This window comes from Felis catus, chromosome B2, assembly GCF_018350175.1.
Source record: "Felis catus isolate Fca126 chromosome B2, F.catus_Fca126_mat1.0, whole genome shotgun sequence".
Taxonomy (NCBI): domain Eukaryota; kingdom Metazoa; phylum Chordata; class Mammalia; order Carnivora; family Felidae; genus Felis; species Felis catus.
In genome coordinates, this window is record NC_058372.1 from 90,205,614 (window position 1) to 90,218,295 (window position 12,682).

Sequence of the window (12,682 nt, forward strand, 5' to 3'; positions counted from 1 at the left end):
ACCCACTGCCTGAAAAATACCTTTTATTTCCTAGATTTTGTTCTTACTTTGCTCTCTTTCAGATCATCTTTCCCACCACAGGAAGGCATTTGTCTGCCTAATGAACTGCAGGCAGGAAGCATATTCTGTAACCTCAATTTGTTCTGCTGACCTTCATTGGAGACGCCTCAACCGATCTCTTTAAGATGGTACAATGACCATACACAGATGGGTGCTCAAGAAGGCTCTATTAAGTTCACTTTCTTCTGTTAGTGTCATTGTCTATATCATATAGTTCTTTAATCTTTTAATAAATTTTTAAAACGTTTATTTATTCATTCTGAGAGAGAGCAGGGGAGAAGGGGCGGGGAGAGGGGCGGGGCAGAGAGAGAGATGGGGAGAGAGCAGGCTCCGTGCTGTGCTGCCAGCGCAGAACCTGACACAGGAGCCCAAACACACCAACCATGAGATCATGACCTGAGCTGAAATTAAGAGTCAGACACTTAATCGACTGAACCACCCAGGTGCCCATACTGTATTATTTAAAGTTTGTATTTGTTCCACAGATATTTCTCAAGCACCTCTTATTATGAGGTGCTGTGCAGGTGAGGGTTCAAGGTGAACTAATGCCCCTGGAGAGAGGCTGATGAACTGGGGGTTAGGGAAACGAGGGAGGAGGCATCATTTAAGGCTGGATGGAAGAGACACAGGACTAGAAAGCCATGAAAACCATCAGTGGCTGAGTTTTGTTGCCTCTTGTGTTCTGAAGCATCTGCATACCTTGACTGTGGTTGAAGGTTTTGTTTATTACGTCTTCTTCCGTTGATGCACACAAGATAAAATATATATATTCTGAGAGAGATACAGATTGCTTCTGAAATGACTCCAATAATGAAGGAATTTTATATGTGACCTTTTTTGAGTTTTTCTTGAATAAACCTTAAGTTGTGGTGAAACAGTAGCTCAAGCTTTTTGAAAAGTGTGGCATCCCTATATATAGATCACCCATTCAGTGTGCATTCAACAACAGCCACTCAAGGCAGTCCATCAGGGGGTGTTACTATATTTGCATCCCTCATCACACCTGGCTCTTCTCTACCTAGTGCTTTTAAGTCTTAATGGGGGAGTCTTAATACCCGCCCCCCCAACACAGTGTGCTCCTATGGCTATAGCTAAAACTGGGAGGTAATAGTCTGCATGATTCTTTCATATCAGTATGTGATAAGAAATATAAATATGTTTAATACAAATAACCAAACCTGCCTTAAAAAAGTGATACATTTGACCAAATATGCTGTATGGGAGAAATAATTTCTAACGTCAGCTTTAAAAGTCTGAAAATCAAAAATAGAAGGGAACCTTTTAAGACTTTTGTCACACCACGAAGCATGCAGGCATGCTTGTTAATTCACGATGACATTTTAACCAGTCCTATTTTGGCAGGAGAGATAATGACAGGGCATATTCTCATTTCTTAGGAGGTTTACTACTTCAGCTTAACCCCTGAGGTGTAGGAAGAGTTACCTCTGGCCCGGCAGCTCCACCTAGAAGCCTCGGGTCAGAGCCCACTCTAACCAGGCTCAGCAGAGCAGTGAAAACGGGTTCCGCTTCATGAGTTTTTTCTTCAGGTGTCTCCTAGAGCATCCACCTGTGAAGAGGTCTCCCACTGAGGCACAAAAGAAGCATCCACTGGGAAATGCTGCAGTTACATCTAAGTTTAAAGAAAAGCAGGAAAGGAAAAAGCATGCTAACTTAGCTACTTTTGTACATAATCAGGAAATCATGAGATTCTGCTGTCCGTGTTCTTCAGTCTTGGCCTGGAACATGGTTTCGTGGCTTTGTTGCACAATTTCAACATTACCTACCTAGATATGTTTCTGTGGAGAAATCCATAGTTTCACCTTGGCAGATCAAATTTTGCCCTATGAATACACAAACGTGTCATGTTAGTCTAGGCAAATCATACGTTCTTTGTGCCTAAGTTCTTTTGGTTCTTGAACTAAAATCTTTAATTTGAATATTATTTAGCTATGTGCATGTTTATGACATTAAAGATAATCCAATGAGAATTAGGAAAAATATTTGTTGCAGCAGTTATTTGCAGTAGCACATATTAAGAATATAAAATCCCATCAACTTAAAAATCAATCAGTAAACTGTGACATATTCATACTGTATAATAAACTATGTCAACCTGGATAACTCGCAAAAACAACATAGAGTCTTTTTATCACTTAATCTTGGTAGTGATATCCCATCACTTACGCCATAAGCTGTTCATCAGAAATTAATCTTCAAGTCTGGTCAACATTCAAGGGGAGGCAATCGCCCAGAGTGTGAATACCAGGAGGCAGGGATTGTTGGGGGCCATCTTGGAGGCTCCCTACAACAGCTGCTATATATTTTTAGGTATATATGAAAATCGTGTAAAAGCATGAACAAAATTATAGTTATATCAGTAATAGTATAAAAACATGTACAGGAAAGGTAATAACTCACTCTGGGATATAAGGGAAAAATAGGCTTGGGAAAAGGTGTACCAGGACATCAACTATACCTTTAGTTTTCTTTCTTTTAAAAGGCATGGAAAATGTTATAACTCAAAAAATTCAAGTAACAGTGCAGGGATATCCATTATGTTAGTTTCTACATTTTTGATATCTAGAAACAAAGATTTCCAGATTCAGCATTTAATAGGTGTTTCAAATTTATGTGCCATAGAATAAATTGGTAAAATGATCTGATAAATTTTCTATTTAGAATGTTTACTTTTGGCAATACAGTATTCTGACTGCATAGTGCATTGTCCTGAGCTTTTAGTAAACATTTTAAGTGTCATTTGGTTTTCTTGTAATTCTGCATCTTTGCTCCAAAATATTTGACTTTGTAAAAATAATACCCTTTTTGAATTGTGGTAAAAAAAAAAAAAAAAAACACAACACATAAATTTACCATCTTAACCATTTTTAAGCATACAGTTCAGGGGTATTAAATACATTCATACAGTTATGCAACCATCACCCCCATCCATCTCCTAAGCTTGTTTTATTTTATAAAACTGAAACTCTATACCTATTTACTCCTCATATACCTCCTATACCTCCTATACCTATATACCCCGTTTCCCCAGCCCCTGGCTCTCACCACTGTGCTTTCTGTCTCTATAAATTTGACTACTCTAGGTACCTCATATAAGTGGATTCATACAGTATTTGTGTTTTATGACTGTCTTATTTAACTTTGTATTATGTCCTCAAAGTTCATCCATGTTGTAACAGATGTCAGAATTTTCTCCCTTTTTAAGGCTGAATAAAATTTTGTTATATGTACATACACATTTTGCTTATCCATTCATCTGTTCATGGACATATGGGTTGCTCATGTTTTAGCTGTGAATGATGCTTCTATGGACATGGGCGCACAAATATTTCTTGGAGACCCTACTTTCAATTCTTTTGGGTATACACCCAGAAGTGGAATTCCTTGATCAAATGGTAATTCTATTTTTATTATTTTGAGGTTCTTCCATACCATTTTTCCACTATTTTACATTCCCACAAATACTGCATAAGGGTCCCAATTTCTCCACATCCTCACTAACATTTGTTATTTTCTGTTATTTTATTCTAATTGGTGTGAGGTGGTATCTCGTGGTTTTGAGTTGCATTTCTCTAGTGATTAGTGATGTGGAGTATCTTTTCATGTGTTTATTGGCTACTTGTATATCTCTTTGGAGAAATGTTTGTTCCTTTGCCCACTTTTTGGATCAGGGTTTTGTTTTGTTTTGGTTGTTTTAGGAGTTCTCTACATTTTGTAGATATTGATCCCTTGCCAGATATATGGTTTGTAAATATTTTCTACCATCCTGTGGGTTGCCTTTTTATTCTGTTAATAGTGTCTTTTGATGCACAAGAATTTTTACTTTTCATGAAGTCCAATTTGTCTATTTTTTCTTTTGTTGCCTCTGCCTTTGGTGTCATATCCAAGAAATCATTGCCACATCCAATGCAAGACATTTGACTTTTAATTACAGTTGCCACTTCTCTTTCCCTCACTGTTCACCAGGGTGGAACAGATCTCATTTTTCTGTCTACTGAACTTATAAAACATGTATGTAATTACAGCTTGGGTGTACTTTCCATTTCCATTTTTCATTTTAACACCTCATCATTGTTACATTATCTTTATCTGATTTTATTAAAAACATTTTTGTTCTGAAGAATTTTCCCAGGTATTTTATTGCTGTAATTGGTATCATCTTCCTGAATCTCTTTTTAGCTGTTCTCTAGCATATTAAAGGGATGTATTTCTGTTCTGATTGCTGATTCATGGATTTGTTGGAATGCACAAGCAGATTGCATCTCTGTGAACAGTTAGTTATTTTAAATATGTCAGAATTGTCCCTAGAAGATTTCCTAAATAAAAGCTGATTCCAATCAATTTACTTAAATTCATTCTGAATTACCTCAGACTCTGTCTTTAACACATTCAATATTTATGCAATGCATCCTCATGAGTGTTTCAAATATATTGTTTGGGGATAGGATGAAGCATCCAAAAATAATTAACACAGTGGCAAAGATAACGAAATGACAAAACTGAAATAGAAGATGCAAATGTACAACCATTTTTAGCACGAAAAGCAACAATCAATCGAGAGTAAATCTTTCTGGGCTGAAGAGCTGCATACAGCAGCAGGACCAATGCTTATGAGATGCAGCATTTTGTTAGATGGACAGGAGCCAGGATCATCACTGTGGTACATTATATGATCTGGGTACCGTTATGTTTCTATAATTGATTGGAATTGTCCACGGAGAATGTTCTTTGCTGCGATCCAAGGATTTCTTCAATGTTTCAGTTTCTCCAAAGGCCACTTGAAGGGTAATGTGTTTTTAGAGGAATGCATTTTTCTAAAGTATCAGAAAATAAGATTGAGGTTTTACTAAGATGTCCATATTATTCTGATGGCTCCTGCTAAAAACAGCACTATTGGAAGCCAGTGGCGTATTTTTTTCCTCTTATTTTTGGCTAGAATTAGGTTTCAGAAGTTGGATAAAATGGTGTAAAAATAGTTACTTCTGAAAGAAGAACCAAATATTTGCTTTTAAAGGGAAAGGGTTTAGGTTTTTACTGAATACACTCAAATTGATTTTCACGCTTTTACAAGCATGGGAGCAACACAACTCTCAGGGAGACTGGACAGAGTAGGTATTGCTTTGCAATGTTAGGAAAAGTACACAGATGCTATTAAGGAAGTTTTAGAACTTGCTTTAAAATGTCTTTCATTCTGGGTGCCACATACCTTGCACCCAAATACTTGGTGAAAGTGTGAGGAGCTCCCACACCATTGTTCTCAAAACCTGTTCTATTTCCAGAATAGTCCCTGTTTCTGCTGACTTGGACATCAGAAATGGCCCTTGGGAAGACTATGAAAGGGTGATGTTTATCCTCAGAAACCAGCAGGGGTAGAAATGAGGCAGTCGGACCTCTCTTCCATTCGGTGGGGCCTCCATGTACCATTCACTACCCCACCAAAGCACATCCCCAGAAACTATTTTCAGAAAAGGCCCACTGTAGGAATCCTCATTCCCATGTACGCTGAGCTACAGCTGAAATTGCTCATGCATTTGTATTTGTGGAGGTGGAAATACTGTAGCACAAAGGAATGAAACACAAGTGAATCCCTCTCTGAGCACAAAGATTTTATTGTTTTTGGTGGGGGTAATAGCAATGGTGGGGTGGGCTCTTAGCCATAAAATTTATCCTGAGGATGAGTTTGTTTACAATTTATCACCTTAGGCTTTCATTTACCTTTTATTTACTCTTGACAGCTGTTTATCATTTTCTAAGCATTTTCATGTAAAAGATTCATTAAATGAAATTGACAAAACACTTGCTGTACCAGACACTGTGTATACAACAATGAATGAAGCTCACTGCCCTTATCACAATGGAGCCAAATACTATGAGAGGAAGTGCAGGCAGGTATCATCTCTGTTTTGTAGGTGACAAATGGAAACAGAAGAGTTGATGGAATACATTGTCCTAAATCTTCTAATATATGCTTGGATCACCAAACACAACACAGGGGCAAGGTAGTATTACAGAAACATAATTAAAACAACAATAACAACAACAACAAAAAACTCAAAACCAAAAACCAAAAAACCCAAACCACTTCTCTTGATACTGCAAGCCTAGCTTTTCTTTCCACTCCATACCTATTCCTTCTAGACCCTTGGTAAAACTGTGCTGTAATGGGAAATAGAGCATATTTTCTGATAATAGCCAGCTGAAGTAACACATGTAAAGATGCACATTCCTGACAGACCACCTATTTGTTTTGGTATTGTAACTGACAAGCTTATTTAAAAGCTTAATTGAAGTCACTGGCATTCTTCGTTAGAATGACTGTTAGACACCCTTTGTAGTATCAATTTCAGATTTTTGAAGAAGTATGCAATGATTTGTTTCCAGTGTGATCTGGAGTTTGGTGGAGAGACAACTATAATGTTGGAGTAGATAACGTTTGATTAATGAAGGTCTCTGACAGTAGCCTGCTTATTCATTATTTTATAATTGTGTTGTGAGAGTTTCCCCCCACCCCAATCCAAACTTCCTCTTCTGTACTTTACACCCATTTTATTTTTTTGCTGGTTCACCATGGTTAGTACTTTTTTTTTTTTTAATAACCCTTGCATCAATTTGACTAAAAAGCAGACACAAACCTAGACTTAAACATCCAAAAAAGATTTTTCCCTTTAGACCATTACTTTTAGAAAATATGCACCAATTCTGATGTGTTGCCATGAAGACCATTTTTGGAATCTCCCTTTTCTGATGGTCTTTGGTGTCGATTTACAAGCCATGAAAAAGGCAGTTTCTTTTTTACGGCAGTCAGCATTACTCAGTGTTAGCCTTTTCATTTGCAGGAATTATGTGGTTATTTCAGAAGCTCCATTCCCTCCTGAAAAGTGGGCACTTTTGAGGCCATTTGGAAATATGGGCCTGATTGGCTGTAGGGAGTTTGAGAACTGGCTCCAGATTAGTCCTCCACATCCTGCAAAATGCAGTCTTCTGATTCCAAGGTGGAAACCTCGAGAATAAAATTCATCTTAGATCAGTCCTGCAACCCTCAAATCATTAAAAACTGCTTCCAATATGACTTGGAATCAAAGGGTGCAGTCATTCAAAGTAACTGTATTTGTTTTCAATGGACAGGCATGGTATCTATGTAGTTTAAGAAGTCCAAATAAAAGATAACAAGTAAGTGAACAAGGGTTTGGAGATTCAAATAATTTTTAATGACAGGGAGGTGCTGTGATTCTGCTCAACCAAAGATGGATTACCGTCCATCATCTTTTCCAGGATGTCTCTGTAATGAACTGGTTAATATTAATTTACAGATATAGAGTTAGTCATGAAACTTTAAAAATATTTTCTGAATTACAGGCCAAATGAAGAGTAACAAGAAAAATGTAAGCATCCACTCAGATGTGGCTGGCTGTGTGCGCTTGACCTTGGGTAAGACTGGAAGCAACCTCTGTAGTACTCCAAGATCTCTCAAACTGACATGCAAAAGACTTGGGTAGAAGTTTCAAGCGAGGTAGAATCCCTGAAATCTCATTTAAAGGCCTCAAATTGGAAGAATTTTATTTTCCAGGAGTAGTATAGAATCCTTATGATGGAAAGTGAAAGGGCTGAGGCTGAAATTATGGGAGTAACTTTCTAGACCATTCTCCATCACTTAAAATCGACAACCTGGAATCAATAATCATTCTTAGAATTTTGAGGACCTTAAAATGATCTAAGTAGAACTCATTAAACCAAAAATTTTTATCTCCTTGTTTTGCTTAGATTTAGAATTTAGATTTCAGAAAGCAGAAAAAGAAAGCTAATATAAGGGCTCAGTACATATCTTAGAAGCCAAGTTCTTTTACTTAGTAATAATCAAAAAATTTAAAACTTACTTCAGATTTTTCTTTTTAAAAAATTAAGGTCATGAAATAATTTTTACCTACTCATTTTGGATTATTTCTGAAAGAGAGAAGGCTCAGAGTTATTATCAGTTCATATTCTTCAAGCATATGGAGTTCCTGTTTAGGGCTACTTTCACTGTGAATAGTCAGCCGTAGTGATAGAAGACAGACAGACACCTGGTAAGAGAAGACAATAAAACCTCAGGCTGAAAAGGCTTTATGATAATTTGAAGTTTTACAATAACTGTAGTACCCAAGATCCATGCTACATAACAATATTTCATTCTTCTTTTCCATAAATAATAAGTCATCATGATAATAAAACTACGTGGTCTCTCCATGTTATAACACAAGTTACACTGTACTTCTCACCTTGTATAAATAAATATCAGAAAGAGTATGGAAGTAAAGTCTTGAAGCAGAGGTAATGAAAAGAAGAGTGGGGGGAACAAATGGGAAGGAAGCAGGCGAGATAATTGAATCAGCTTGTCTTGAAGTGGCACTCTAAATATTTTATTTCCACCAGTTATAGTATCCACATTTTCTAAGATCAGTATATTTTGCTTTCCTTATCATCATTGGGCTCTGCAATATAATTTTACATCATATATTATTAACATTTTTGACTATAAGAAATTCTTGAAACTCCATGTGATCAAAGTATAAATTTTGCTAACAACCCATATTATATGTCTCCATACAGATTTGTCTTATGTATTTTATGCTGCAGGGCTAGAAATCTGTTACAACAAATCCTAACACTGTCATGTCTCAGTGTAGTTTTCCTTAGAAAATAAGAAACCAACATTCTTGTAAACATTACACCGTGAGATGTAAGATTTGATGGATAATTCCTAAATATCATCTCAATATACACAAAAGGTTTTCCTACACGTGTGTTCATTTTACATATCAAGAAACTCACGAAGACAACATTTTGAAAGGCAACATTTGTTAAAAGGCCACCGCAGCTGACTTTGTGTTGCTGGAGTCAATACTGCAGCCACCGTCAATTTCCTGGGTGTCTTGAGGTTAGAAGTTGATTCCACCAAGGCAAACATCAAGCAATTCGACTTTGTCTAGATGAACAGCCAGACTTCTTAACCAATTCTCTCAAATGGACTGTTTGGGTCAGGTTACTTCACTTTCAGGTCAATCAAGGCATCAGAGACCTCCTCATTGACCTGGGCAGAAATACTCGCTGGTGTGACATTGAGATGAATGTCATACTGCTGGTCCAGGCCAAGGTAGCAGTCGCTCATGAGATACAGTGTGTAGATATACCTAAGTTTAAAAACAGAATGAAATGTAAAACAACAGTCATATTTAATTCTTTCAGAACTTGGGTGGTGAGACCCTGCTTACCTTCCAGGTAGTTCCGGAGTATAAAAAGAAATGGAAACAACGTGATGGTTTCGAACATATCCCACTCTTTTCAAAGCAATAAGTTCTCTCTTATCCACTTCTCCTAATATCAAAAACCATCCTTCATCTTTCAATTTGGGAAATCGGGGGGTAACTGCGTGGCTGTCTTGCTTTCCCTATAAACCAGAAAAAAAAAGAGATAAGACATTAATAATGTTTAGACTTTCTATGCCCTTCGGTTGTGGTTAAAAGGCTAGGTTGTTTTCCTTGAAGGCCATAAATCTACGCAGTTCAGTGTTATCTATCTGGGATGTTTTAAATTTTATTGTTTGGTGTTTTTGATATGCTATCACCTGCCACTTTTCAGGATTCTCAAAGCACATTATAGACACTACTTTGTGGCTATAATCATCAGCATATTTGGCTCAGTTAGAATAGAAAGCCCTGAATCTTAATATCAAATTAGTAAATTCTCCCATCATTCTTATAAATGATATTAGTACCCTATTTGAAGATGGACGAATTGAGATACAATCCTATTAACCAAATCTTCCAAAGTCTTATTCACAAGAAACTGATACCTAGGGGAAAAAAGACAATCAAGACTAGACCTTGGACCTCAAGATAGTAAGCACTATATCATATAAATACCTTCCCTCAACCCAAGAATCAAACTCACATAAAAAAACATATATTCTAATATGGCAATATTAAAAAATCATTTCTTTGAGGAATGGGAAATTGTAAGCCAAGTGATTTGTTTTTTTTTTTTTTTTTAATTTTTTTTTTTTCAATGTTTATTTATTTTTGGGACAGAGAGAGACAGAGCATGAACGGGGGAGGGGCAGAGAGAGAGGGAGACACAGAATCGGAAACAGGCTCCAGGCTCTGAGCCATCAGCCCAGAGCCCGACGCGGGGCTCGAACTCCCGGACCGCGAGATCGTGACCTGGCTGAAGTCGGACGCTTAACCGACTGCGCCACCCAGGCGCCCCCCAAGTGATTTGTAAAATGCATTAATCACCACAATCCAAGATCAGATATCGCCATAATGGCAGCACTTGAAGTCTTTACTTTAGATCGATTTTACCAAATACAAGATTTTAGTGATTCTTTAAGACACTGGCATTATGGCATAAAATGTACTGATAATGACATGCTTTCAATCAGACATCATTAAATATTCTAGAGGAAGATGTTGCACTTAAGACATTTTAAAAGAGAAGTCTGAGAGCAATGCATTTTTACAGCATTTAGAAACAAAACTGAGAGTTTTTCTAGCACGATTAAGGCATGATTAAATTTTTAAGTAGTAATACTAAGGTAGAAAAATTGTAGTTTTCCCCCATGATTTTATCTGTATGATTACTACCATATTTTTTTGTAAGTGGGATACATTAGGTCTTCTAAAAATGCTCATATTAGAGCCTCTACACTGCCAGAGGCCAATCGGCTCGAACTTACACTGACTGATTTTTAGCATTAGAAATTAAGTGAGATGGGACCTGAAAGCACAGCACTAAAAAGATGTAACAACAGAAAGCTACTTGCCATTCTGTGTTTGAAAGAGAGTGGACTATACTCACAAACAACCACTTCATTCCTGAGGGCTTATTTTAGATTTGGCACTGGGTGAAACAGAAGACAAATCCTTTCTTATTTCAATTATGGTACTAAAAACCAATCTGCCTACATGCTGTATGCTAATATTCTTAGAGGCCCCAATATTTAATATTTGTGTCATAGGTAACAGAAAAAAGCACAGTAATTGGAAATGAACACACTTTAAATTTTTGACCTGTATGAGCATTGACAACGCTCTCTCACAGGTATTATGGTGAAGGAAACAAGTAGATGTGGCATCTGAGGTGCAGAAAAGCTTAGTGTTTTACTCAAAGTCACAGAGCTAAGTGGTAAAACTTTGCTCCCATGCAGCCAAATGCGGTCCCTACATATCAGAGTGCCCCAGGGCAGTGCTTCCCAAACCTTCAAGTCCTTAAAAATCATTCGGGGTGCTGGGTAAAGGTACAGATTTTGAGACCTCTCCCCCTGAGATTCTGATGCAGTCACTCTGATAAGTACGGCCAGGGAATCTGCACTCCAAAAGGCATTGCAGGGAATTCTGCTGGACTGAGTACATAGACCATATGAGAGCAGTATGTCACGCAATGTATTATGTAAGGTGGATATTCTGGGGCTGAAAAATGGCACATGGGGAGAAATGATTGATTTCAGAAGACTGACTCTTGCCGCTTAAGGCCAGTTGAGAAAGCAGGATTCATGAATGACACGGACACATTAGTAATATAAAAGATATGTGTGGTGGCACATGCCGGTGTCTGGTGTGAAGCATTTGAGAATGGAAACCAAACACTATACCTTGTGGAACCCAAAGTGGACTCTCTGCAAGCTGACTTGAAGCACATACTCTTGATCAGCATGCAATTTGATCCACCTGTTGTCATTTCGTTTGTCTGAAGTCAGAGTTGTGATAGAAAGTTCACCATGTCCTTCCACTGAGTCATCCCACCAGCCTTTAACACTTAGGCCAACATCTATCACCGGCAAATGGGATAAGAAATTCCATGCCTGAATAAAAAAAGAGGAAAAGATAATAAAGGGATGGTTAATGTCAAATGCACTGATCAAGTAAGAAATAGTGTGCTTTGAAAAAAATCAACCTTTTTTTTTTTTAAATGAAATTTATTATCAAATTGGTTTCCATACGACACCCAGTGCTCATCCCAACAGGTGCCCTTAATGCTCACCACCCACTTTCCCCTCCCTCCCACCCCCCATCAACCCTCAGTTTATTCTCAGTTTTTAAGAGTCTCTTATGATTTGGCTCCCTCCCTCTCTAACTTTTTTTTTTCCTTCCCCTCCCCCATGGTCTTCTGTTTTGACATTAATTCTAGATTCAATGCAGTTGTGAGAATTAACACAGAGAGATCCTGTGCACCAATTTGCCAGTTTCCTCCAATGGTAGCATTTTTCAAAACTAAAGTACAATATTAATACAGGATATTGACATGATATAATCCACAGCTCTTGTTCAGATTTCCCAGTGTTTCTTGAACTCATTTGTATGTGTGTCAAACTAGTGTGCTTTTGCTCTTTGTAGTTTAAAGTCTTTATTATTATTATTTTTTTAACGTTTATTTATTTATTTGAGAGAGAGAGAGAGAGAGAGAGAGAGAGAGAGAGAGAGAGAGAGAACAAGCAGGGGTGTGGGGTAGAGAGAGAGAATTCCAAGTAGGCACCCCGGTGTCAGTGCAGAGCCTGACGCGGGGCTCTATCTCATGAAACATGAGACCATGACCTGAGCCGAAATCAAGAGTTGGACACTTAACCAACTGA

At 37.6% G+C, this 12,682-nt stretch overlaps 1 protein-coding gene across 3 annotated transcripts in view; it reads right to left on the bottom strand.

Moving 5' to 3' along the window:
* Window positions 1-5,669: 5,669 nt before the first annotated feature.
* The window catches only part of ASCC3 (activating signal cointegrator 1 complex subunit 3), a 361,492-nt gene continuing 354,479 nt past the window's right edge, over window positions 5,670-12,682 (bottom strand). For all 3 annotated transcript variants that reach the window (XM_019831019.3, XM_011282448.4, XM_019831018.3), the window contains 3 exons: window positions 11,705-11,914; window positions 9,327-9,502; window positions 5,670-9,245 (listed from right to left, as the gene is read on the bottom strand). In XM_019831019.3, coding sequence (XP_019686578.2) covers window positions 9,098-9,245; window positions 9,327-9,502; window positions 11,705-11,914 — 534 coding nt within the window. In that variant the 3' untranslated portion in view covers window positions 5,670-9,097. The remainder of the gene's footprint in view (window positions 9,246-9,326; window positions 9,503-11,704; window positions 11,915-12,682) is intronic.